This window comes from Corvus kubaryi, unplaced genomic scaffold (genome assembly GCF_017639235.1).
Source record: "Corvus kubaryi isolate FWS band 111438036 unplaced genomic scaffold, C.kubaryi_AGA036_p1.0 78, whole genome shotgun sequence".
Classification (NCBI taxonomy): Eukaryota; Metazoa; Chordata; class Aves; order Passeriformes; family Corvidae; genus Corvus; species Corvus kubaryi.
In genome coordinates, this window is record NW_024582065.1 from 6,367,222 (window position 1) to 6,395,180 (window position 27,959).

General features: G+C 42.9%; 1 protein-coding gene across 2 annotated transcripts; it reads right to left on the reverse strand.

Annotated features, from left to right (window-relative positions):
• Positions 1 to 199: 199 nt before the first annotated feature.
• SETX (senataxin) lies at positions 200 to 27,723 on the reverse strand. 2 transcript variants are annotated; one of them, XR_006020434.1, is made up of 27 exons: positions 27,617 to 27,723; positions 26,404 to 26,590; positions 25,116 to 25,296; positions 23,618 to 23,828; positions 23,335 to 23,444; positions 22,646 to 22,865; positions 22,386 to 22,505; positions 21,215 to 21,386; positions 20,539 to 20,629; positions 15,857 to 20,089; positions 14,927 to 15,026; positions 14,334 to 14,510; positions 13,465 to 13,694; positions 12,780 to 12,947; positions 12,496 to 12,652; positions 11,564 to 11,665; positions 11,022 to 11,134; positions 10,254 to 10,325; positions 9,834 to 9,983; positions 9,236 to 9,343; positions 8,370 to 8,557; positions 7,647 to 7,739; positions 6,874 to 7,038; positions 6,274 to 6,411; positions 3,828 to 3,915; positions 3,449 to 3,542; positions 3,281 to 3,346 (listed from the first exon to the last, which is right to left on the reverse strand). XR_006020434.1 is itself a non-coding variant. In XM_042052753.1 (26 exons), exons 3-26 carry the CDS (start codon positions 25,293 to 25,295, stop codon positions 2,231 to 2,233), a joined length of 8,502 nt encoding a protein of 2,833 aa, XP_041908687.1. In that variant the 5' UTR covers position 25,296; positions 26,404 to 26,590; positions 27,617 to 27,723; the 3' UTR covers positions 200 to 2,230. The 2 variants fall into 2 exon arrangements, 1 of the variants encoding a protein (XP_041908687.1); XM_042052753.1 differs by lacking the exon at positions 3,449 to 3,542 and having other exon boundaries at positions 200 to 3,346.
• Between the last annotated feature and the right edge of the window lie 236 nt (positions 27,724 to 27,959).

Genomic DNA, 27,959 nt, shown 5'->3' on the forward strand with positions numbered 1-27,959 from the left:
TGATTTATGGAAAAATACAGGCATTATAGAGTACAACAAAAATGAGCTGTTAAAACAAAATTCCTTCCAGCACGTGGCAAGTACTGCTCTCAGAACATGTTCTGAAATGCAGAGTAAGGAGAAAGAGAACTACAAGTTTCACAGAAACATTCTTGTGACTAAATTGCATTTCATAACCAGAAAAGCATTTCCTCATTAATTTTGTTGCCAGCTTCACTTTATTTACATCAAGACAGTCCAAATGGCTTCCACAGCCGTGGGGTTTGCAGAGCAGCAGCCTCTTAATGTGCTAAGTACAAACAGCAGGCAGGGCAGCACAGCCCTGCCAACGAGAGCCAAGGGGCTTGGAAGATGACAGTTTTTAAATGTTCCTATTAACATAAAGGGAAATAACACACAGGGTATGGAGTCTGTGATGGGGAGTGACTGAAATGGCCAGTTTGGTAAGGTCAGAGTCACTCAGCAGCCTCACAAGTATCACACCAGCTGGAGAAGAGCACACAGGGCTGCCAGGAGGAGTCAGGGGTCACTGAACGATTCAGAATGCAACATAACAAATAACTAAAGCTGAACAATGCACAGATGCTGATCTCACCTCACAGGGATCTCCCAGATTCTTCCCATTACATTGAAACATTCAGTCCTGCACAGCACAATGAGCTGGACAGGCACAGCCAGCAATAAAAGCCTCCCCACACACCTCCAAGGCAGCTCCTACCAGTAAAGCACGTTTGTTTCAGGCTTGGATGCATTAGGGATGTGAGTTTTCCTGGCAGTTACAGCCTGAACCAGCACCTGGTGCTTTGCCCAGTAAGGCACTGGCATCTCCCTGAACTGGACCACACAGACCTGTCTGGCAGAGGGTTCAAAGGACAAAGCTGGAATTATCCCTGCAATAAAGAAAACAGAACTGAGGATTGTGGCTCAACTGTGGCTCGCTTGCTCCAGCAAAGCCACTGCCACAACGCTGCTTATGTCAGTGACAAGGGACAGCAGGACACTGCTTCAGGGTGTCACACACCTGGAGATGGTACAAGCCGGCCCACTCCGTGCACCCAACTGGTACCAACACTGCAGCTCCTCCATTCCCTGAGAGCTGCACTCTCAGGTTATCGCCACACAAAACTCAGTGCATGTGAAATGCTGCTCTTCACCTCCTGAGACACGCACAAGCTCCAGAAAACAAAAGGTGATACTTCACAGTGACCCAAAGGGATTCTCAGTAGAAATAATTCCACTTTTATTGTGAAATGTTATAACAAGAGGAAGGTTTTCTTAAAAATAATTTGGTTTTTTGCCGTCCTCTTATAGTGGCTGCATATTCTTCATCAGCACAGTGGGAATAATCCAGTAGTAACACCTAGAAAGAACTACCTGTTCTTTTTATCCCTGTGGATCTCCAAAAGCTCCATACAAAGAAACTCAAGTGATATTACCAATAACTGTTAACTAGATCTTGGACCAAGATCTCACAGTGCTGTTGATTCCTCCTCACACAGTGGGACCAAACAGACCTCACAGGCTTTAATCTGCAGATTGTGTTGCCACTGCAACAAGAAAGGGATTCCAACTGATAGAGCAGCAGCAAGAGCAAAACTCAAGGCACGTTTATATACAACAAAAACTCTTCAGTTCCTATAAAAACAGGCAATAAAATACACAAAATAAGTAGAATTCTTTCCATTCAACCAATGTACATCTGCCTCACTCCTTCCTGAGGCAGTAGTGGAGCATGAGCAAGAACCACCGCTACCACATTTTCAACATTCAGTTTCGCTATGAAATAAATTAGACATATTAGTGCAAAGGGAAAAGAAGTTTGTCTTTTGGGTTTTGGGGGTTGGGTTTTGTTTTTGCTTTACTCTGGTTCTTCATAAAAAATTACATCTCTAAGAAATTAGCATTTACACAAGGAAACTACCAAATATCTTAAAATAATTCTGTATACTGTACAAATATACATCCTTAAACATTTACAACCTCAGCTTCCTAGATGACTAAACCCACTGCTCTTTCAAGCAATGCAGCTACCCAACTTCTCTTTTCAAAACCTCAAAGGTACCATCTGTCAGGTATTAAGTCCCTCCACAATTAGGGACAGGATGGGAAAGAGATCTGATAGTACTTGTATCAATATAAGGGGGTTCCAGCTGTGCTAAATAATTTAAAATACAGTCCCTGCTAGACAGAAATCTGGGAATAGATTTTCAGTAATGAGCCAATAGTAAAGTCAGGGAAAGATCTTTCTTCTCTTGGCAGAGCTTGATTCTGTGTTCTCTGGTGATTCCTGGGATGGTCTCCTTGATAAACCACGAGAGTCTCTGTTCCACTCACTGCTACTGCTCTGACCTCCTTCACTGGGGGCTTTGGAACTGCTTTTGGACACAGCTGCTCTCTGGTCCCCCTCGTGCTGAGCTGTGGGAGGGGCTGTGGGAAACACATTGCACTGTCCTGGTGTTTGCTGGGCCTTCTTGGCATTTTCTGTTCTGCAAATCTGATCCCTGGCAGCTGAGGACACGTCCAGGCCTTGCTGTGGTGTTGATCCTGGATTGCTCTGGGCTGACCGATGGCCGTCCTTCAAGGGCTGCTCTTTCCCTTTGGCTTCAGTTCGACTGGCCAGGCTTGCCAGCCTTGGGTCCCGTGGTTTCTCTGGAATGGCAGCAAGTGCTGCAGCCCCCGAGGATGCAGGGGCACTGCCCCTCCTGGAATCTACAGCTGCAGCCCCCGAGGATGCAGGGGCACTGCCCCTCCTGGAATCTACAGCTGCAGCCCCCGAGGATGCAGGGACATTTCCCCTCCTGGAATCTGCAGCTGCAGCCCCTGAGGGTGCAGGGGCACTGCCCCTCCTGGAATCTACAGCTGCAGCCCCTGAGGGTGCAGGGACATTTCCCCTCCTGGAATCTGCAGCTGCAGCCCCTGAGGGTGCAGGGACATTTCCCCTCCTGGAATCTACAGCTGCAGCCCCTGAGGATGCAGGGACATTTCCCCTCCTGGAATCTGCAGCTGAAGCCCAGGAGGGTGCAGGGGCATTTTCCCTCCTGGAATCTGCAGACGGAGTCCCTGGAGGCTGTGTGGGCCCTCGGCTTCCTTGGGGTACTGCATGGCCAGGGCCAGCAGCAAGTTCCCGTGGGCTGTTCCCAGAATTTCCAGGCTCACTCCTCTTGCCACTGGAAGAACCAGCCTGTGCCACAGAAGATATTGTCCCTCCTGGGACAGCTGGGAGCTGTCCTGGTGGCCTGAGCTTCAAAATCCTCAGAGCCTCTTTCTTGTAATTTTTTTCTGTTGTCCTGATAATGGCGCCTCTTTTCTGAGCATCCTGAATCAAGTTATTCCAGTTTTTATCTTCCTTTAAAAAAAAAAGAAAAACAAGAAAGACCTGTTATCAGCAAGAAATCAACACAAATGGACAGAGGTGTCAGAGGATGCACAACCTCTTTAATCAAGGTACCTGACACAACTGTCATGGAAACCACTGTTATGTTCCTTCTGGAATGGAAGAATCTTATGTTTCAGGTGCGAAACAGCAACAGACACTCTGGCTGCTGTAACACAGGGAAGGCACTTTGAACCATCAGAACTTCCAAAAAATGACCATTGCTCAATTTCCAGGGGTTTCGCTCACTGCCGCGGGGCTTTAGCGCCCCCTAGCGGCGAACTAACCCCCACCATCTCCCCCCCAGACACTCCCGCACCCCCCGCCCTTGGGAAAGCACAGAAATCAAGGACTCTCGGGACACACAGTTTATTCCCTGGCACTGGAGAGGTTTGAGGACGGTGCTCAGCCCATTCCATTGACACTGAGCCCATTTCATTGACACTGCACCTACCATGAGCGTCTGCAGCCGGCCCAGGATGAAGAGGCTGAACCGGGCTCGGGTAATGGTGACATTCAGCCGCTGGAGGCTTGCCAGAAACCTGAGTGACAAGACAAAAACTAAGCTCCTAAACTACTTCTTCCACAAGGCTTAAGGGTTATGAGTAAAAGACATAAAACTAAATGTCACTGAAATTAATGGCAGCACTTCCTCCCCATCCCCAGACCCCGGGGCAGCAGCCCTGCCTTACGTGAAGGGCTGAGCATGAACTGTGTTTTCTTCCTTTCACCACTGATTCCTTGCAGGGAATTCCAATTCTTTCCAGCTCTTGCTGTTGATGTTGATGTTTCCTTTCTTAGAGCAAATCCCCTCTTAATGCCAACCACTGCTTCCTTAAACGTTCCTCAAAGTACTGAGGACATCAACCTCACTTCACCTATCAAGACTTTAAGCTTCTTTTTGACTTGAACTGAAATACATTAATAATATTTGGCATGATTAATGGGAAAACACCCTACTGAAGTACTGAACAGTGCATATGAATATTTTATTTTAAAGGTGACCTGCACTGGAAGCAGGTCAAGGCAGACTTTTGCTTTGTCATGCTTCAAGAGGGGAGAGTATATCCTTGCAGAAGTTTGGTTTTGCACTAGGAAAATTCCCTAGCTTGGTTTTCAGGGATCACAAACCAAGATACTGAAACCTAAACAAATGCTGAGTGTATTCTTAAAGGTTGATTTCTGTTAGGACTCATTTACCAAAACTCAAAAAAAGCTTTATGAGACTAATATAAACTATTTCTACTTTAATGGAAAAGCTTCCAAAATGCACTGCTTATTCTAACAACATCCACAGCTCGAAAGTCCAACTTTGTTTGAGCAGGTTCACTATCAGTGCCTGGCTCTGTGGTCACTGCACTGAGACCTCTGCAGCAAATTCACAACCCTGCAGTGAAGGCTGCAAAAACCACCGAGTCACCTCAAAAACTCTAGACAGTGCAGGGAATAAGAGAAGCAGGAAGCAAACAGGGGAGTGGATCCAGCAGCACAGAGAGTTCTCTAGATCTTGAGAAATGAAAGAGAGGGGACCTTGAAAAGCTACTAAATATTCCTGACAGCTTTTACAACTGAAAGCCAAGAAGATTATTTTCTCAGGAAGGGGGCAGGGGGGTGATTGTCATCCTTTGGTGTTTTCTTCTCCCAGTTACTTTCAGAGTAAATTTAATGCTGGACTAGCAACCCTGGAGAACAAAATACTTCACTCAGGCTACAAGATCATAGGTAAGGGTGTGGCAAACTTATCCCATCACACCTTGCCAAGGACACCTGACCCTGAAAGAGAGATGTCCAAGCCATCAGCATGTACAGCTGCTAAGGCACTGCACTGGCGAAGCTTGAACATATAAACCTTTATATATTAATGTATAAACACAGTAAGCTGGAAAGTTCCTGCTGAAAGAGCAGAGGTTTAGTCTCTTGTCAGCCACAAGAACTGGCAGGTTCCAGATGCCTTCCATTCCCAAACTCAATCAAATTAAGAAATCTTCAAAAGGCATTTTTGTTGTTTACTCCAAGATTTGGATTCTTTCTTTTCCCAAAGTATCATAGATCAGCACAATTAAAAGCCATTTTTCTTGCAATCAGAGAATGAGTATCAGAGAAACATAAGCAGCTTAGTGAGACCTGGTATGTGGAAACAAAGGTTTTTGTTTATGTGAGTAGACTTCCCCTAGTTTAACTTAAAAGGCAGTGAACTCTAAGAAGGCATATTTCATATTTTCACTACCATTTTTTAAACTAAAGTGATCTGCAAGTTAGAGAAACAAATCAGCAACTGCTGGAAGTGCTCTGGGGGTAAACGGCACACTGAGTGTTTAGTTCCTTCTGTTTCAGACAGAAAAAACCAACATAAAAAATTAGGAAATCTGCAATCTTGAATTAAGACTTCCTGCCAATCTCCCCCTAGCTAAGATAAGCACGTTCGTCTACAAATCCCAGATCCAAGTCTGCTACATCACATTCCAAGTGACATATACAACTAGTTAACAAGACCTTTATGGATGTTAACGGGACAGCATCATCCACAGAAGAGGAGTTTCATTTTAAGAGCAGCATTCAGAAAGTTACAAGGTGTGCCAAAAGCCACAAGAACAGTAACTGCTGCAGTAAGAATGCAAAGAGCCAAGATCCCAAGGCCAATCCTGCCAAATGCAGGCAGTGGCAGGATAAGGGAGCTGTGCAAAGGGATCAGCACATAACACAGAGCACATCACCAGCACTTCCCTGCCCCTCTTGCTCAGACTTCTCAAACCAGGAACACCAATTCATGCACTGAGATACCCTTTAATTCTGGTAGAAGTGACTTGTTCTCTGTAACTTTCTTACCAGTCCTATTAAAAATATGACTTTCTCTACTGTGTCCCTGGAAATGGGATTGCAAATCACTGCAGGACACGTACCCAATGGATCCTTTGGTGCTGTTGGCCAGCATACATGCCACAGTGGAGCCTTCGGAGCTGTTTGCCCGCACACAGGATACGATGATGCAATCCTTCTCCCGGCCCTGGAACGCATCCACTGTGTCCACTTCTCCCGGGCTGTTGAAGAAACATAATTCAGCAGCTTGCTAATTCCGAGTTGGATTTCTAAGCAACATAGTGATGCAAAGAGCCTAAACACTATCCTTAATGCTTATGTCAAACCCACCCAGGGCGAGTTTCTCCTTCAGTGTATGAGCCTAAAGCTGAATTTACTGTTCTGAGATCAGCATCATTACTGAAAATCTGTTTGGGTCCACACAGCGTGGAATTTTAGGGTCTTTTGAATCAGCTTATTCAGAACAGCACTATAACCAAAACATGTATACAGATTATAACTAAGAAATGGCACAAGGAGACTGTGCCTGTTTTAAGCAAAAGGGTTACATGTCCCCTTTAAAGGCACAACCAAGTACAAATTTTAGCAGTACAGAAAGAAGCTGGAGACTTTTTGCCATTACTTAAGAGGATAAACAAAGGATTAATATGCAAGGCCCATTTGAAAGCTTGTTGTTTCTTTACCTGTTATTCTTAAACACACTTTCTAGTTGTTCCTGAATTTTCTTTTTCTGGGCACTGTAAGGGGTAATTATTCCAATGCGACGAACGCCCAGATCCTTCCTTTTTTCTTTAATTGTTCTAATTAGCTCCATCACCAGCTTCACTTCCCGAGGATTGCTGTAAGAGCTGCACAGGACACAATGGAAACGTTACAGAAACATCTTTGAGAGATCTTTTCAATCCAATGCTTTGGCCCAGTTTCACGGGGGATTTTGAGTCACAGCCCCTGTTTCGAACTTTTGCAGCTTTTTTCACACAGAGGCTCAAAGATCTTAGCAAGCAGACCCTGATGAGGGGCTAACCAAGCCTGGGAAGTGCAGACACTGAAAAGCTGCACTTCCACATTCCCATGCACCTCCCAGCTGTGCTCTCCTTACAGAACAGGTGAAGGGGAGGACTGAGCCTGCCACCTCCTGGTATCTCCTCAGTGTGCACCTGGGAAAGGGAAGTCACTGATTAAATCATGAACTCAAACTCTTGCTGAAGTTAGCAGAGACTGCAGGCATTTACTGGCATCTAATAGAGAGACACCAGGATTAAAACCAGTTTCAAATTTTAAAAAATGCCCAAACCATTCAACCTCTTTTTTTCATAAAATTAAATCATATCAGCTGGAAAATGCAGTTCTAGCTACTTGATGCATATTGGAACAACAGAGGAGAGAAGACAACTCTTCTGTAGGCAATTAATTCTCAGAAAATCTAAACTTTGGCTGAGTAGAATGCAGGACTTACTCATTGTCTCGCTCCTCACGACCATCAGCTACATCAAAAATCAGGTATGGCTGGAATGGCCAATCTGAAGAACATCTGTTCTCCTCTATTGCCCTGGAAATAACATTTTCATCACTAGGCAACCATACAACTAAGAAATTCTAAGAACTGATACTTCATTAATTTACGTCATGGTTATCAAACACAAGCAACTCTCCAGGATGAGAGGAACTGGCCTCAAGTTTCACCAAAGGAGCTTTGGATTAGATATAAAGAAATTTTTCTCACAGAAAGGGTTGTAAAGCATTGCACTAGACTGTCCAGGGAAGTGAGAATCACCATTCCTGGAAGTGTTCAAAAATCACGTGGATCTGGCATGTGAGGACATAGTTTAATGGTGGAAATGGCTGACACTTGAGCTTGATGGTCTTTTTCAACCTCAACCACTTCATGATTGTAATTTTGAGCTCTTTTCCTCCCCAGAGTCCTTAATCTTCCCTGCTACCCACATAGTTTGAGGCCTGAAAAGGAACTCTCAGCACTCTGTATATGCTCAGTTTTAAGGGATCTCACCTCATCTATCACACCCAGCACTAATAGAGATGGAATGCACCTTTTCTCCCATTAACTATCTTTCCCCCTCCCACAACCTCAAGTGTTTTTAAACTCACAATAACACCCTGACATAAAAAAAATTGCTTTGAAATACCCCCTGCCCAGAAAGGAGAACAGAGAGCTACTCACTTGGCAGTCTTTAGGGTCCTGCCATAAACGTAGTTGGATGGGAAGAGGCAGATGTCCGGGTGCATCCTGTACTGCACGGTCAGCTGCACCACGGGCAGGCTGCGGAGCACGTCCCTCTGCACGTGCTCCTCCAGGTGCCTCTGCAGACGGGCCATCAAGGACTGGTCGTAGCCATACTGCTGAGCTTTCTGCCACAGGGAGAACAGCAGATTTCATTTGGGACCTCATTCCCCAGCAGGCAAAGTATTTGGTGTTTTAAACTTCTAAATCGCTGACAAAGTGACAACTACTCACACTTCAGTTTTCTGTGTGTGTTGGTCTTACTAGCTCAGTAAAGGCCACCTGCACAAATCTGAATTTTTGTGTGTAATCTTTAGCAAGACAACTTCCCTTACTGAGTCACAAAACACTAAAATTGAACACCAACCGTAATGAAAAGCAAGACTTTCCAGGTGGGATCTTGTTACACAAACACACAACCTGTAGGCAATTTACCCCTCTAAGGAAGCCAGCCTGACTTTCCTCCTTTCTTTATCAGGAGTGTTGAAAACAGTCCTTACACGTGGATACAAGGACATGCTTTTATACATTTATCCTTAGAAAACACCTGTAGGGTCAGGAAGTCCCCATACAAACAGGAAGTCTTCATCCTCCTTAAGGAACAGGGTAGTGACTGAAGCTTCCAAAATGAGATAACAGCCTGCCAACAACACATCATCCCTCACAAACCAAGTGCCCAGCTTGAAGCTTGTATTGCCCCATTGAAATGTATCTTTTTCTCCCTCTTTAAATATTTTCTATAGATACTGTTCTTAAACTATAAGTACTCTATGGCAAGAAAAAAAGCAAAGACCTTGAACACTTACTAGTGATTTGACAGTAGGAGGGAGCTGTTTGGGATCTCCAACAAGGACAAGTTTATTGCAGCGATGGATCAGTGGAATCAGTGTTTCCACCTCACAGGACTGCCCTGCCTTTTGGATATGCAAACAGGACAAAAGTAGAAGTTGTAAGCAAAGGAGGGAAGTATGTTAAATTTTCTGTAACACAGCCAGAATAACTGAAATGCTTTAAGTCTTCTAAAAAAATTAAAAAAAAAAAAAAAAAAAAGAGGAAAAAGAAGGACTTTTCTCTAGTAAAAAAACTACCAACAGATTTATTTTATTATTATATATGCAGAGCTCTCCAAACATATAAATAGAACCAAACCATCTGGAAATCTCTACAACAAAAAAATGTGGCTGAAGCGTGGTTCTAAATAAAAGCTGTCTACCCATTACAGCACCAAACAAGTCAGGAAAAGAATCAATTACAAATTATTCTTTCTCCTCATGGTTCTACCGAGGATAGGGCAGGCAACCCACAAATACTCCAGCAGCAGCCAAACAGCCCCAGGCTGCCTGAGCAGAGCACAGGGCAGGTGTGGAGGTGGAAGAGGCTGCAGGTCCCAACAGCTTCACTGACCTCATCCACGATGACACAGCTGAAGGGATCGAGCCCCTTCCGTGAGAAGGCCGATTCCAGCAGGCTCCCCCCGCTGGTGCTCAGCGTGCAGCAGACGATGTCAGACTCCAGGATGATGTCTGCCTGCACTTTCTGGGAGTGCACCCGAACCTTCAAGCACAGCAGGACACCCTGGTTAAAATTCAGCCTTAACTGCAACAGTGAGTGCTCCTGTTTGGGCTTTTTCCCCAATATGCAGCCAGAGTAGCCCCAGATTTCATAGCTGCCTGTCCGTAACTTACTCAAGTTTATGGCCTTGATCCATTTACCCACTACTTTATAAATGCTCCCAGCTACATCAAAACCAAATTTCACCACAATTAAAGGACACCAAGTATAAAAATACATCAGCTGAAGTTTATTAAAGATAAATTCTCCTACCTCCTTTAGCTGAGAAGCAAGTTGTTGTCTCTCCTTTGCAAGTCTGCCAATTTCATCATTTAACATTTGACTCTAGATGGGGGAAAAATTAAAGAGAAACCACCTTTAGCACCACCCATTTCTCATATACCTTATTTCCTCCCACACCCTGAATCATTTCCTAAACATTTAGACTTGCTCAGACTGTCTGTTAATTTCAAACGTGTCTGAAGAAGCTGATCAGTTTCTTGGAAAGTTGTCAACATACTTAGGCTCTGCAACACACAATACCAGATCTTACATTTTTGTGCAACTGGGAATTGGTTTACCACCAGAAAACTCTCATTTGAGTACAAATGCCAAATTTTTAGACAAAAAAAAAAAGGAAAACTTCAAGTGCAACACATATTCCACAATCTTAGATCACGAGGTATCTTCCTATATTTTCAGTGAAACAAAACCTGAGCTTTGAAACATACAATCAAATGAAACCATTAAGATTTATAAATATGGTTATGTTAAAATCTAATTGGTGACAGAACCAAGTGAAGACTACTGAACGCTAAAGCAACAAGTGGCATGATCAACCAGTGGAAAATACAGGCATAAATAAACAAAAAAATTCCTGATGTGAAGTTCTTCATTCCCTTTCATGGTGCTACCAACTTTTCCATTAGTTGAAAAAAATAGGTGAAGAGACAGTTCTGCTTAGAGGTGACATCAAAAATCAGAGTTCTTTTGGTGTTACGAGCACAAAAACCCAAATAGGATTAAAAATTGTCTTGCTACCTCTCTCTTCTCACATCTGTGCATGGCACGCTCTCGAGAAAGCATATCCAGCTTCTGATCCAGAGCTTCTTTCTTCTTCTGGATATCCTGGTCACAGTTACCTGGCTTTCGTTCTGTAATAAACCAAAGGAGAACATACAGGAGGAATAGAAAAACTGTTACAGTAACTCCAAATTGGACAAATTGATTTTTTTGCTGCGTTTTCCCATTTTCTATTGAAGTTTTATCTTGTATAATGAAGACAATGAGAACTGCTTCCAACTGTAGCTCTCAAATGCTTCATTCCTTAAAAATGATGGCTTTAACGTGTATGTAATGTAATTTCTTAAAGAAAAAAGTCACCTTGCTTATTTCTTTCTTTCTCCTTAGATTCTGGCTCATATATAAACTACCACTTCCCCACTAAGATTAAGAAAAACAGTGCTTCATGAAATACTATTGTAGAAAAATCTTCCTTCTTACAGGAACACATGGTCCATGTGGAAAACACCACCAAGCTCTTAGAGAAGACTGAAGAAAAGTCTGCTTTCCATGTTACTTACTCATTCTGTGTTCAACTTGCTTATCCAGGCTGAACCCCCGGACTTCACTGTTGATTGATTTTTCAGCACCAAGTCGCACTAATTTGATATCACCACAATTTCCTGTTTACAAAATCAGAGTCCAAATATTGTTAAATTACTCCAACTGTCTCTGTGCTTTGCTATGACAGTTTAAAAAATGTAAACATCATGGATAGCAAACAAGGCTTTTCCTTTTCTACTTATCTGGAGTTTTCAGCACTTGACTTGTACTTAAATGCAGCTACAAAAAAATCAGTAATTCCAAACTCCAAAAAATAAAGATTTTGCCCAGGTTTTAGTGGTGGCTAACACTAAGAATGTTATTTTGAATTAATAAAACTACCTCTTACTCTCAGGTTTATCTAAAACTTCCAGAGTTCCCAACTTGGACAATGCTGAGTCCCATCAAGTAATGCAGTTGGTAAGTCAATACCAAATTAATGTTTGGTTACAATGCAGATATTTCCCCCCTTGTCACTAACTAGATGTAGAATTCATCTACTTCGTATTAGTCACAAACTGGGAGGAGGAAAAATGAGAGGTTCTGACACATGAAAATTTTCAGTCTGTTTCCCATGACCAACAAAGTCCAACTTAATTCAAAATAAAGGCAAAAGACTTGTGTTGAAATCCCCAAAGAATACTTAAAAACTGGTGAACTTAAACCAGCAGCATGAGGAAAGGGTCAATGTCTATAGAAAACAAAGTGTCATTTATTAAAAAAACCACAACACACCTTTCAGAAAAGCACATTAAAGTTAACAACAGTACAAGGATGTACCAGTCATGTTCTGCAAGAGGAAGAAACTGCTCAGAGGAGTGTGTAAGTACAGTACATAATCAACTGTTCCAATTCCTCCACCAGGTTTTGCCCATTTAACATTAAAACAGAATTTTAAAACAAACCATACCCAAAGGCTCCTGTTTGTTTTGGCATTTTTCCTTAAATGCAATGATGATCTTTTTCATGAGTTCATCAAGAGCAGCATTTGATGGTGCACAGACTAGAAAACGGTTTGGCTTACTCTTGGAATTTTTGTCCCGAGCTGTTTTCTCATTCCTAGTGTTCTGTAGATTAATTAACAACAAACCAAAACAAGCTCCTTAGATTGTTTTCATTTGAAATTGAGAAGCCAGATAGTACATTCATGTAAACCAAACCCCAGCACATGACCATCCCATCACGTTCACTTACTTCTCTCAAAACACGGGACAGAAGTCCTACAATAGTTTTTGATTTCCCTGTCCCAGGTGGTCCATGGATAAGGCAGATTTTGGCAAGTCTTGGGTGTTGCTTTACCATGGCGTAAGCTGTCTCAATGGCTCTCTTTTGATCTTCATTGTATTCATTCATACATGAAGCCTGAAGGAATAGACAGGGCAAAAAAGTAATGAATTATTGTTGATCAACCTATCAACCTTCCACATCAATTTTCTGTACTTTCAGAATGTCCTCACCCCTCTAGCTATAACTCAAAAGCTGGAAGGGCAGGGAAGCTTTTTGATTCTAGGTTTTATCTAGATGCACAAAACCCTCCCTTGAAAGTTGTAACAAAGGTTTTGTTCACTCTCCACACCTTTATTTACAGTACCCTTTTCATCATAGGTTTCATTTCCTGAACACTTCCCCAGTAAGGGGAAAGAAAACTGAAAGCAGTTTGAAGGACACCTACAACAATACAGCACAAAGACCAGAGCAAGTTCAGACCCCTCTCCCACCCCATCAGCCAGCTCTGAGAAGGGCAGTGTCTCAGTGCTTTTAAAACTTGGCTGTTTGCTCTTGGTCATCTCAAAAGCCAGCACGAAAAACCAGACCTGCAAAACTCATAGGCCCAAATGCCTTCTTTGTGCACCCTGGCACTCCCAGCTGCAGGACTTACAGCACTTCCTGCGGCTACAGGCAGATCTCTGGGACAGAAATCGTCGTAACTTGGATTTATGATGGGTTTAGCCAGGGGGCTCCTGCTCAGCAGCAGAAGACCTTTGAACTTCCTGTGTGTGGTCACCAGGGAGCCAACCACCACACACTTCACTTGCTTATGGATGAAGAACGACAGATTGCCTCGGGTTTGCACAGTAAGATGACAGGCAGTTTGCTGCTCCTTTTGTCCTGTTAAAGAACAAGAAACCAAGTTGTTCACTCAAAAACTATCCAAATTATTAACTGAAAGATACTCCAGTAAGTCACTCAATGAATTCAGCAGAACAAGATGCTGTCTTGTACTAAGGAATCAACAGTGAATTCTTGCAAAATCCCAACACTTCCCCACCCCCACCAAAAAAAAAGACCAAACAAAAAAACTAGTGCTCTGTACAACTACTCAGATCACTGCTTTAATAAGGCAGGTACTGGGTACTTGGTAATCCTGGTAATTAACAGTTTCAGTTCCCAAGAGAGTGACAATTTTAGTCAGTGAGATCGTAGAAGTTCATGGCACGTTGTGCTCTGCATGCACTTGTAGGATGGTACTGCCGTGAGATACTTCCTCATCACTAGTTTCTGGTTTTACATGAAGCAGTAACATTTGCACCGAAGGAAGTCTCTAGAAAAATTATGAAAAGCAGGGCTGCAGCTTCATTTTCTGACTTTTTATAAAGCTTCTAGCATGAAACAGACCTGCTATAGAGGAAAAACAACTCCATTTCCTTTGAGGCGAGTGGTATATTACAACTACCGACAGCCAGCTATGAAGAAGCATTTCATGGCACCAAGAAGGATCCCATTTTTATTTCAAGCCCAGTTACTCACTATTTGCATAGCCAGATGGACGAGAAAATCGTGTCACAAGGCCAACATGATTCACTTTGTGGTTCTCCATCCCACTTTCTTCCCCAAAGGTGTCCTTCTCCTTGTGGACCACCAAGAGGATTAAGTCATCCTCCTTTGGATGAAGCTGCCTTGCCAAATCACTCTCTCGCAAATGAGCTACCCAAAAGACAAATTAAAATCAGAACATTGAAAAGAAAACGCTTACAATTATTTTCTGACTGTAGAAGTACTGTTCACTTTTAAAGCTGCTAAAGGTTACAGCAAAAGATTATCGTGAAAATTTTAACTCCATCCTGCACTCTTAAGCCTGAGCACAGCATTATATAAAAACAGAGCAAGCCAAGGACAACTTTATCAAAACATGCTGAAGAAAAAAAACCCAGATGAAAGATATGGAAGGCACAAATTCCCTACAAAATACATATTTCTCTTAGGTGCATTCTGTAGAATAGCAAAGTTGAAATCCTTTCTATATTTAAAGCAAACACAAAAAAACTCTACAAGTGCCAGCTCATTATAAAGCGTCATCTTCTTGAAAATCAGAAGATTTTATTAAACAAAAAAACCCTCACCTGTAAAATGTGCTGTATTCATGTCAGCAGAAAAGTTCTGTAAGTAGAAGCAGTAACTTTTCTCTCTTACTTTCTGGTTTTCTACCCATTCTTGTGCCAGCTACACATTGAAAAGGAAACAATTATACTTTGAAGGGTTTAGTGTATCAGAAGAAAAGCTTATCATGACTCAAAGGGGAAATAAATGAAACTATCAGACTGTCAAGTAAATTTACCAAGAGTCCTACCCATTTCTTTTCTTTCACATAAGTATACCCATTACATATAAACACACAGGGCAAACAAAAGTTCTTCCTTGCCACTCACCCATTTAAGGTACTTTCTTAAAGCTCTTCACAACTACTCTTGAGTTTTCCCTGACTGCATTTTCACCTTAAAATGTCAATATTAATCTGGCATTGACTTTATTTTCTACCTTATTTCAATAGAAGTGATGCAATGACAACTTGAAAGCATTCAGACACTGATTGAAAGAATACTGTGTTTTGTCACTATTAAACTATAAACCAGTAAAGACTAGGAAAAAAAAAAAACTTCCTGGATTAACCTATTCTCTCGTGTTTCTCAACAGAAACCAAAACATTAGTATTTATCCTCTTTTTACAGACACTGTCATTGAAAGATCTCAGTTTCTTAAAAGATTTCTGGTTTAAACTTTATATGCTATAGAGAGAGGAAGCACATCCTTTGTCACGCCTTTTATTGTGGGTGCACACCCAGGAAAAAAGAAACACTTCACTGAGCCGAATAACTCTGGTAGTCCCCAGTCCTAAACACAACTGTTTGGATTATCTACCCCAAATCATTCCTCTATTCTGATCTGTATCTGAACATTTTCAAAGGTAAATAGAGGACATAAACCAGGTTTTGATCGCTCCATAAAATTTAGCGGTGTTGATGAAACAAACCAAAAGGCAGAAAGCTACTTACTGTTTCAAAGGCATTGAGCATCATCAAGGGGAAAAATGTATTAAAATAGTCATTGTAGTCCTGAAATCGGACAGGAACAGAGGCTACTACGGACTGCAGAAGATTCTTGGGAGTTCCAAAGTGGCTGAAGTTTGCAAACATTTCGTAAGTCCACTTTAGGACTTGGTTAACAAAAATGCTGTAATCGCGCTGCTGAGCACCAAGAAAGGAGGAGTAAGTTTCTCGGCCAGGCCCTCTGGAAATATTCGAAGCATTGTCATAGTGTCTATTTTGTGACTGGAGAACATTATTGGTACTGAGGGCTTGAGGTACATTACTGAAACTTGAAGATTTGCACGCTGGATTTCCTGCTGGTGCAGGTTTTGGATACAGTGGTGGCCTGACTACCACCGGTTTGGCCGCATTCACTTTGCTTTTTGAAGGTGGGGGTAACTTTCGGACATCCTCAAGATCTTTGCTGAAGGCTGCGTTCCGTGAAGAACTTGCTGAGCTGAAAATTTTGGTAGTGGAAGGCTTTCTTATTTTAGGTGGCAGGAGAGAAGGCTTGGCAAACACGTGATCTGCCCCTGGGCTGGTGGCTTTGTGTTTACTACAGTATTCTCCAGGTTCTTCCACCTTTTCCATACAGTCTTTATAGCTACATTTCCTAACAGCTGAGGGTTCGTTCTGCTGAAGAGTTTCATCAACATCCATTTCCTCTGGGGTCTTGCTACTTACAGCAGCATCTTGAACACTTTCCTCCTGAGAGCATAACTCCATATCCACAGGATCTAACTGAGTTAAAAACAGATTATCATCACCTTCGTCACTGCTTTCATCTGATTTACACCCATTTTGCTTTGAAGTTTTCACCTCACACTCAGGCAGGACAGTGCAACCTTTTCCTGAAGACTCATTTTTATCATCTCCAAGTGCAGTGGAAGAGATACTTGAATCCATAGGGACAGGAGGAACCACCACACTGTTACCCTCCCATTTTCTGTTCCAGTCTGAAGAACGAGGCATTTTAGAGGCACTTGCCACCTCCTCCATAGAGAGGCTCTCCAATTTTCTCTCGCTGGCAGAGGGACAAGCAGTCTCTTCTCTTTTTTTCTCCCTTTGGTTTTCAGCAGATTCTTTAAGAGATGCCAATTCAAAACTTTGAGGCTTTTGTTCCACAGGTTTTGCACCCGCTTTGGTAACTTTGTTTCTGCTCTCCAAACTTCCTGCAGAAGTTTTCGCACTTCTTTTGGACCTCGCCTCCCTTGAATAGCGAAGGTCTTGGCAGATGAGCAGTTTTTTATTATGTTTCACAGACAAACGCTGAGCCTCGATCTGTTGGGTCCTCTTTTTCTGTGCAACTCCAATTCTGCCTGCAGCTTTGCCGTGGCTGCGCAGCAGAGCCAGGCTCTCCAGGGAGGGCTGGGACAAGTCAAACGCCTTGCGGGGGCCCTTCTTCAGGCCCAGCTTTTCCACAGTCGATGCTGGAGCAGGACTCTGCCGAACTTTTCTTGGAGGAACCACAGCAGGCATTGACCTGCCAGGCTGAGAACGCTCTGGCATGCTTTGAAGTGGTGTTTTATTTTTGGCTGTTTTAACAACTGGAGGTTTTTTAGGACTTCTCTGAACAGCCGGTGCTGATTTACATTTTGCTGTGGCCTTCCGTGGGCTCGTGCTGTTTTTCTTAAGGGCCAACTTTGAAGCTAAGGAGCGGGGAGATGTAGATGCTCTGGGTTCAGGCAATTTTGAGTCCAGAGTGAAGCCTTTAGCAGTACCTTTGTCTACACATTTCTCCAGCTGACCTTTTGCATCTTCCTTACTAACTGATTCTTGCAAGGTTGAATTAGTTGCTTCTTTTGTATCATCAACTACTTTCTGATGAGAAATATCCTCTGTCTGCTTTTCTATCGAGCTTGCTGCTTCTTCCATGGTGTCATCACTTAAGTAATCCAGATCATAACCCCATAAATCTAAGTTACTGTTCTGGAACTCATCTGAATTACTCCTCTCAGCTGCTGGTTTAACGTGATCTTGTTTATACTCCTGAGTTGTTTCCACAGCATACGCTTGAGTATCTTGCCAAGCTGAAAAAACCTCAGCTTCTGTTTCAAATTCAAAGTACTGAGAATCACAATCATCCAGTAATGTGGGAGAGCCTGGAGACTTTGATTCTCTTTTAGTGCCACTATCTGAAATGCTGCTGGAAGCTGAAGACTGCTCTGCATACACATTTTCATTCTTGGTTTTTGTTTCCTCCTTGTCAGACACGCTTTTTTCTTCATCGGAAGAGTCTGAAATTACAATGACTTGATTGTTAGGGCCATCTGCACCACAGGGACACCTGGTACTTTGGCCTTCATTGGAAGATCTTACAGTACCTTTCACTTTCCTTCTAATATCAGACACATTGTGGCACGCTGAGCTTTCCTGGCTGGACACAACAGAAGAATTGACGCTTTTGGCATAAGCAGCTAAAGATAATTTACTGAGCTCTCTATCAACCTGGGAGTCTGATATAGCATCATCTTTAGAAACCGTCTTCACAGAATCCTCCTCTTTATTCCCCACTGAACTGTTCTCCCTCTTGAAATATTCCGAAAACTCAAACAACCTGTCACTTGATTCACGCTTCACTGACAGTGGCCTGATCATATCCCTCTTGTTTTCAGAGCTAAATGGAAAATAACCATATGCTGAAATTTTATCCCTACAGGTCTCAGAAATTTGATTTTTGCAGTCATATTTATCCAAGTCTTTTAAATTAGGCTGCTCCTGGTTTGAAGTTTGCATGTCAGAGTTTTTCCTAAAGAAAGACATCAACGATGAAGCTGATTTTTCTTCTGTTGATACTTTTTTTGGTGAGGCGTCATTACGCCCTAAAAGCAAAGTACTGTCATCTTCCTTCCCCTGCACCCCAGGTTCATTTCTAGAGTTAGAGGAATCTAGCGATGCTTCCTTGGATATCTGTTTAGTAGGGACCAGTGTGGACTGGAACACACTGTTTACACTTGTCTCCTGCATACTTTTGCAATTCCTTGAAGATAGGGAATCAAGATGAGTTTGAGCAGACAGATGCGGTGGCGTTCTGGGTTCTGCTTCGTGTTTGATTTCTAACTCTCTGCCTCTCCTGAAATCCGAATGCTGGGCATTTGAATTAAAGCATTGATCATCCGCATTGCATTTCCCTGCCACAAGATCATAGCTCCTATTTTCCTGAACTTTCCCACCTTCTTTTGTTGCCAGTGAGTTCTGTGGGAAGATACACTCCTGAGCTGTCAGGTTATCAGGTTCCTTTTTAATATGCATCAAGAGGCCTTCTGTGGATGTGCAAGCTGTTGGACTTCTAGATGCATCTCTGCATTCCTCTTCCCAGGCATTCCTTCTCCTATGGAAAGGGTTCTCTTGACAATCTCTGCCTTCCTTTGACATGACAAATGGTGAATAAAGGTCCTCTCTCTCATGTCCATTCATCTTGTATCCATCATCACATGCATTCCTCTCGTGCTTTATCGAGATGGTTGGCAAAGCTGTTGAGTTTGAACTGCTTCCTCCAGCCAAAGAGGTGCTCAGTGCTTTGCCGTTTATACTTCTTATAACTTGCTTTAAACACGTTTGCAACTCCTGGGTTTCCTGGCTGCTCAGCTGCCACCCCACAGCTCGATTTCCCCGCAGGAGGAGGTTGAGTTTGTCCAGGTACTGCTTGCAGAGGGCGTGCTGGCCGATCTGGTAGCCCTCCTTGAGCAGGCTGCGGATGAGCTGCACGCAGGCGTGCTGCACCGAGTTCGGGGCCTGGAACAGCCCCGCGCCCGAGCCCTTGGCACACAGCCCCGGCGCCTTCTCACTGCACCGCGTGAAGGCTCTGCTGGGAAGTGTAGCACACCTCACCACTGCCTCTACCCACTCCTGGGAGCTGATCCACAGCAAGTGCAGGCACTTCTTGCTTCTGTGTAGCTCAACAATGGACACTAAGATGAGGAGGAAGAACTCAGAGATTTTGTCGCACTGCTGGATTCGTTCGATGAGGATGTCTTTGATTTCTGAGCAAAGGTAGTGGATGACCTCTACTATATAGGCTACACCCAAGTCCTTGAGATCCATAAGGGACTGAACAAAGGGGATGAACCAGAGGAACGTGCTGTGATGGACACGCATATCTCTGCCAATGTCAGACTGAAGCATGTTAGCCAGGGTCTGCATATCTTCATACATGTTGGGGCAGTACTCTGGGCAAATGGCAGCCTTCCATCCAGTGTCCTGAAAAATACATTCACCACACAACATCCTCAGTGACATGCACACCTACACAGTATAATATGGCACCTTTTTTGTAGCCATAAAAGTTACTTTCTTTTATATATATGTTAAATGGTAATATCTCTTACATCCCAACGTAAGTCATTAAAAAACGCAAAAAATAAAGAGTCCACAGATGTATAAGGAACTAATTTCCTAAAACATTATCTATGAAATTGGTGTGAAGTAGTAATTCCTTTAAAAATCATTGTGAACTATTCAAAGACACTGTCATGCTGGCATAATTTAACCTCAGAGAACCAAAAACACATTTAAAGCCTTTAAAAGACATTTCATAAATGCAACACATTGACATCAAGAGATGAACACACTCAGAAATGTTTATTCTTGACAATGTCATTCAGTGACTACAGTTCAAAGAACAGGAATATAAAATGCTGGTTTAATACCTTTTGAGGCTTTTCTGTGTTGTAATTATACACAATCTGACTGCAAGAAATCATGTCATCACCGTAGTCTGACTCCGGTTCAGATTTTGTCCTAAAAAGAAACACAAATCATTACAGACTCACACAATTAAAACCCTAAAAAAGTCAGGATAGACATTGCTTTTCAGATACCAAGTGACCATTAGAACTTGTCAGTGATAAACCATACCTATGAAAAGGTACCATATTTAAAAGTGTAAAGCTTGTTTTATCCAGCTTGTAAGAGGTGGGGGAAGCAACTGTCTCAGGAAAAAGTTTTCTACTGAGTCATGGATTTGCCTATGTACATAGAACAAATGCCCAGAATGCCATCAACTGAAAATTCAGGAATTCCCATAAATTTACCAAATCCCAGACATGGAAAATCTCCATTAACCCTTCAGTGCAAGTTGGTTGTAGCACTAAATAAGCACTGTTAACTAACAGTCTTCCCAGTTCAGGAAAAAAATCCTAACAAGTTTAACACAGACATGATGGTTGCCAAAAAGAAGTGAGCATATATTTTTTTTTGAAAGAACCTCACAATTCTAGGAGACCTACTTCAACTTTTCTTTGCTTGAAGTTGGAAACGTGGTATTTGTTTAATTGCCATCTCCCTCCCCCAACACAAATTACAGCAGCACTGACAAGAACTGACCTCCTAAAGCTACTGCGAATATTTTTGATTTCATTGTTGTAGCTCACACTGTTTATTATGGTTTGAAAGGCTTGGACAGGATCAATAAGCTGACCCCAAACTTTAGATCCGAGCTGATCCAAAATAACCATGAAACAATGCAGGGCAGGCCAGAAGGGGTCAGTGGAATCGTCTGAAACACAACAGCAACAGGGGAGAGGGTTGAAATGCAAATCCTGGACATTCTTAGGCTAAGCAGAAATTGCAAGAGCTGCTTCTCATTGATCTTTCTAAAATATCAATATAAAAGTATTCTAATAAGTTGCAATTGTACTTTTTAACCTGAAGAAAGAATTTAAAAAGTCAAACTCTCTTATCTACACAGAGACACTGCTCCTTATGCAGTCTTACATCAACAGGAGCCTGAATGCTCATTATTAATATTAAATAATACTGATGTTTCCCAACTCTATGAAACTGATTCTTTCACACTGATTTTTGTAGGGCTGTACTAAGAAGTGGCACAACTTACACAGCTGTTTATTCTTTTACTTACAGAGCTAATTTATACTTCACATTTATAATAAAAGCAATTGGTTCTTTCAAGTGTTCTTACTCCTTCACATAAGAAAATATATCCTCAATAAACACAAAGTTTATAAAGATATGCTCATTTAAGAAGCAATCCTGGTCTTGAGCTCACAGGCCATTCCCAGACAATGCCATGGTAACCTATGGGGTTACTAAATCTGAATTCTAAATTTACAGCTGCAAAAGGGAGTCCCCTCAAAAAGACAGATGGAAGAGTCAAATTTTAAGGCAAGTTGCAGAAATTCAGGAGTTTCTTTACTTTAGGACTCAAAATTCAAACTTTATGCCACAATGAAACGTGCATTCTCTATGCACATGCAGCCTGTACATTAAATGAAAATAGAGACAGAAATTGGAGATTTGTCCTCTCAAAGCCTCCAAGTCAGACTTGGTAAAAGCACTGCCATCCCTTCTCCGCTTCAGACTTTGGATGTCATCTTCCAGTATTTGCCAGTATTACCCAAATATTGCACCTTCCAGAAGATAAACAGGACTCATTTATAATCACCTCTCATTACACTACCAAGAACTTAACCAGGAATTTGGTAAAGATGAAAAATGGGCTATAAACTGTCTTAATCTCAGCATCAAAATTAGTTACCAGCTGCTTCTTTCTCCATAGTGTGAAGTATAGACTGCATGAAATCATTTTGTTTTTCAGGGCCCAGTAACAAAGAATCCATGGCTTGTTCTTCCAGCACTGACAGCAACATGCAGATCCCTACAGAAGAAAAAAAAGAAGCAACCTGTCTATATATTTGAAAAAATACACAGCACCTATGAAATTGTAGAGCTCTGACTTGGAAGAAGTGCTTACAAAAGGGAGACTACACAAAATCATTTCTGATCATAAGTACTCACCCAGCCAATAGTTCTTGTAGTTGGCTGTATCATACAAATGAGCTGGCAGAAGGATGAGTTTACCCTTTTCAAACATTGAAGAGCTGTAAATATCTGGATTCTCAAAAAGCCCCAACTCAATAACTTTGAACAAACAAGTCAGCACTTCCTCTAAGTCATAGTAATCATCCCTGTCAACCTTCCCTAAATTCCTTGCTGTTAGGATGGCCCATCGACGAATCTAAGGATTGAAATAAAAGTTATATATTAATCAAAAGAACAAATAAAACCACAATTCTGTAAGAGGAAGCACTGCTATTACAACTGGAACAAAGGCATATTTTTATTAATAGAGTAATTAAAAATAAGTCTTCAAAATAATCTTTGAAATAGGCTTGCTTTACGTACAAGATTATGTTGGTGACAAGGAAGCTATAATTCAGGGTAATACCTACAAAGAAAATTCCTTAGGATTCGTGTGCAACAGTATAGCAATTGGTTTGTACTAATGTCATGTTATTTACATGTTACTGACCAAGATTTTCTGAGAGAACTGCATACTGTAACAGATGTCAAGTTTTATTTACAGATAAATGCACCACACAGATTTTCTAAAACCATGCAAAGACAGCACTCAATGCCCTCAGTATTAACATGGTGCACAAAACCAGGATTGACTGGAACTCAGCAGAACAGAAAAAGGAACTTACCACCTCATTTGGGTGTACCAAAAAGAGATAGATTCCTGGGTATTTCTCAAAGACCTGAAAGGAGTCGTGGCTTAGTTCCATTCTACAGAGCACTTCTACACACAGCTCACCTAAAAGGGTAAGACACCGTTATAGTAAGGACTAATCTACAGGTTCACATAAAAATTTATTTAGTACCAAAATAAATATAGACATTGACACTCTCTTTTAACTACTATTTATTTTCACCTCCTTCAGTAGAACACCACCATTCCCTTCCAAAGGGATGTGATCAGATACGTACTGACTTTCTTATGCAGCAGCAGATAGGGATATTTCAGTATTTCCAGCAGGGGCACTCGCAGGTTGTTCTCAAAATTTGGGCCCACATATCCAGACAGACGTGTCTCCCCATTCTCATCTATCAGAAACAACTCATCATCTTCTCCTGTTTCTTCATTCATGGATTTCTCCATGTGGGCAACAAGGCGGGAGGTTTCCAAGTCCCACAAGTCCTATTCAGTGGGGGAAAACAACCATCAAAGTCGACTTGTAAAGAAAGCGATTGAGGACATTGATTATCACGTACAGAAATCTTAATTATGCTTTCAAAACTTGAAATCTCATTTTGAAAAGCTTCTTTCTACGCATAGTCCAAAACACTAAAGCTTTGAAACAGAATTCAATTATGCAAAGTCCAAATCTCTCACTTTAGAGTTAAGACCACAAAGTCACTTTTAAAAGAATAGCCTTCAAACCAGAAGCAATTTCATAATTCTGTTAAATAGTCATATTCATTTCAATACTTATTTCAGGACACAGCTTAGTCACAAAGCTTTGTTCCACTGGCCAATACACAGAAAGACACAATACAGGAAAAGATCGTATTTAGGAAGATAGGAAAAGCATTTCTAAAATCTTGCCTTCTTACAGATTTTGCAATTAGTGGAAGGAAAAGAATATAAACAATGCAAAAAGACTGACTGATTTTCTGGATATTTGTAGGGATTCACTCACTTAACATTACTCATCTTAAGTAACTGCTCCCAACCTCAATTAGACACCAAGTTTATTCACTGCTGTGTTACACTGCAGTAAATGGACACAAAAAGGAACTTGCAGTAGGGTCCAAGTTCTCTTATTTCCAGTCTATGGAACTTCCAGTCACATGGAATTACACTCCAGAGACATCTAGCTGACCAATCTAAAGAGCAACCTTTTAGACACCTGTATTATGATCAATTAGCTACAAACACATACTTCACATTCCCAGATGGGAAAATAAGCTTTCCAAAAATATAAAATTGTCTACTAGTAAGGGAGGATTACAAAGGAGGCTGAAATTTTTTTGATTAATTGCAAGGTCTTGCAAGGTCAGATCTCTGAAATTCAAACAACAGGAGAAAACTACGACTGAGAAGTGAAAGTGAACAAAAACAGGAACAACCCAAAAGCTGAAGAGAAACCAGCGGAAAAGAGAAAATACATTAAAGAAACGAGCTGTTAGCCTGGCAGATGTTCTTTGTTTCAGATGACAAACCACCACAGCACAAAAGAAGTCCAAGCTATAGTGTCTAGTCAGCAACTTACAACTAATGTTTTAGTTCTTGTCAATTTGAATATATGCAAAACAAGAGGGTCTCTGTTTTACAATCAGCAGTTTGCAACTCCACATAAAAACCCAAACCAGTTCAAAAGCAATGCAACCTATTCCCAAAACCCAATTAAACACAACCCCTGCATAAAACTCCCCGTATGCTGAGGCTGGACCACAGAAGCCTCTTAATTAATCTCTTAATTACCTCATGCAACCTTGGACATTCTTCCCTCGATTTGTGGTATTCAACCACACACTCCAGGCAGTAACAGAGGTCATCATTGGATCCTTCAAAATCTTCCTGGGACAGTCTTTGAGCAGCATAGTGCCTCAGGAACTCGGTGGTGTCAGCACCACTCTGTGTGCACCATCGGCATGTGCTCATTCTGGGGGTACAAAGAAGCAGGAATTAAAGTCCAAAGCCTTCAGGTTGCAGAATATTTCCTTTCAGCCATAACAGGACCCAATTTTCAAGTGTGGTGAATGTCAGGATTTCAGTTACTCCTTAGCAGCCTCCATGCAGGTGTTCTTACAAGATACAGGTGCATGCAGTCGAACAGATTAAAGCATTAAAGGGACAGCACATAAAAAATGCCTGTGGAATAGCAAACAGTAAAAGTAAAGCACTGAAGTCAAACATACAAACCTAGAAAAAAAGCATGAAAACTCATTTTACATACAAAAAAAAAAATCTCCTTACCCACACATTGCACAATTTCCAGAACTACAATGCAAAGCTCTTTATATTATTTTACTGGTGTCTCTGGAATCTAGGTCTAGTGGCACAAAGTTTAATTAGCTTTCTTCCTTAATCTCCTGCTAAAATTTGTAGGTCAACAAATCCCTGTTGTCACAAGCAAAGGATATTTACACAGAACTTTCCTGTCTGTTACTTTTATAGACAGAAAGCGTGCTAAAATTCTCACCACAGATTGCTTTCCTCTAAAAACAAAAATTCTTCACTAAGCAGCAACAGAATCATCTCAGATCCTGCTAGTCTGAAAAATTCAACAGAACACTGGACTCATAGAATCGTTTGGTTTGGAAGCGTCATTTCATTCCACTCCCTGCCATGAGCAGGAACACCTTCCACTATCCCAGGTTGCTCCAAGCCCCATCCAGCCTGATCTTGGACACTTCAAGGGATGGGGCAGCCACAGCTTCTCTGGGCAACCTGTGCCAGGGCCTCACCACTCTCACAGGGAAGAACTTTTCTCCTAACACCCAGTCTAACCCTGCCCTCTGTCAGTTTGAATCCACTTCCCCTCATCCTATATCACTACAGATCCTGATGAAGAGTCCCTCTCCAGCTTCCTTGTAGGCCCCTTCAGATAATGGAAGGCTGCAAAAGCACGAACTCTTGAACTATTGATATAAAAAGAAAGATGCTAACTACTTCTTTTATTCGGCATAACAAAAATAGATAAAGCCAAGCTTTAAGTTTCCTCATACATACACATATTCAGGGAAAACCCAACAGTTGTGGCATTTACCTTTCAAAAAAGGAGCTATTTGCTGTGCAGGTGTGCCAGGTCACATAGTGGGAAGGAGAACAGCGCTGCCCTGCAGCCAGGGAAGGGGCTGAGCCCTTCAGCCATACATGTCCTGAGTGCAGAGGGCAGAGGTGTATCCTCAGCAATCCACCCCCTGGTGACCAAGTCTCGGTAGTATTTCAAAGACCTAGAGCAAAACAGAAATCAAACCACTGAATGACAGAATCAGTCCGGCTGGAAAAGACCTCTGAGATCATCAAATCCAACCTGTGACCGAACACCACCTTGTCACCCAGACCAGCGCACTGAGTGCCACATCCAGCTGAACACCTCCAGGGATGGTGACCTCACCACCGCCCTGGGCAGCCCATTCCAATGTTCAAACCCTTCCAGTGAAGGAATTCCTACTGATGCCCAACCTGAACCTCCCCTGGCATAGCCTGAGGCTCTGTCCTCTCCTGTCACTCACTGCCTGGGAGAAGACGCCAACCCTCACCTGCTATAACCTCCTTCCAGGTAGTAGATCAGCAGAACTCGGTTCAGCTCACACTTAAGAATTGCTCTGGTATTTAGATTAATAACTGCATTAAAGCATTTCATGAAGAGATAAGTACGATTTGCAGGAGAATCCCTTCTGTCACTCAAATGCGGACACAATGTTTGTCTCGTTTTTCACTTAGAAAAAGCGTAAATATTTACCTATGTAAGGAAGTCGCTTAAAGGAACGTGGGCGGGTGGGTACACGGACCGCAGTTGCGAGCAGCACCGTGCCCTGTAACGCTGCTACCGACACCCCGCACCGGCTGCGGAGCCTCGGCACCCACGCACGGAACGCCCGAGCACCGAAAACTCTTTCGGTTTCGCGGCTGGAGCCGCCGCAGCCGCCCCGGTGCCGGTGACGGCCCTCCCGCAATCCCAATCCCAATCCCAATCCCACCGCTATCCTAACCCCAACACGAACCTCAACCCCTGGAGCGCCCCCCGACAGCTCCACCTGAGCGCTGCCCTCGCCTCAGCCGCCCTGCCCGGTGTCCTCCGTCCCTTCCCGCCAAGCGGAACCCAGCTTGGCGGGGCAGCGCCTGCCCTGAGGCGGCGTGAGGGACTGACACAAAGGGTGTCCCGGGCGGAGCGCGGGCTCCCCGGCGGCAGCACAACCTCCAGCGCGGCGCCGAGCGCACACACGATCCCGCTCCTCGTTGCCCGCTCCGCTCACCTCACGCCGCTCCCGCAGGCCCCTCGGTCGGCCCCGCACAGGCCGGCCCGGTCCGGCCCTCCCGACACCGCCGCTGCCGCCCTGAGGCCGCGGCTCTCCCCGCGCTTCCGGACGCGGCCGGAAGCGGGCGCTCGCCACCTCCCGCGGGAAGAGCTTTAAAGGGCCAGGACGGCGCGGAGAAGCGGCGGGGGGAAACTGAGGCGCGGGGTTGGGTGTGAGGGGTGTTCAGCAGCCAGGGCACTGGCTCAAGGACAGAATTAGTTAAATACTAAAATAATACCATCCGTCGTTCAACCCCTGACCGAGCGCAGAGGTAACGGCCCCCGGGGGAAGGTTCTTGTGC

Coding starts and splice junctions, on each gene's coding strand:
- SETX (XM_042052753.1), bottom strand. CDS start 25,295: ATGAGCACATGCCGATGGTGCACACAGAGTGGTGCTGACACCACCGAG. Junction 9,984..10,253: donor TTGCTTCTCAGCTAAAGGAG/GTAGGAGAATTT, acceptor CTGTGCTTGAAG/GTTCGGGTGCACTCCCAGAA. Junction 7,039..7,646: donor CGTGAGGAGCGAGACAATGA/GTAAGTCCTGCA, acceptor TGTCCTGTGCAG/CTCTTACAGCAATCCTCGGG.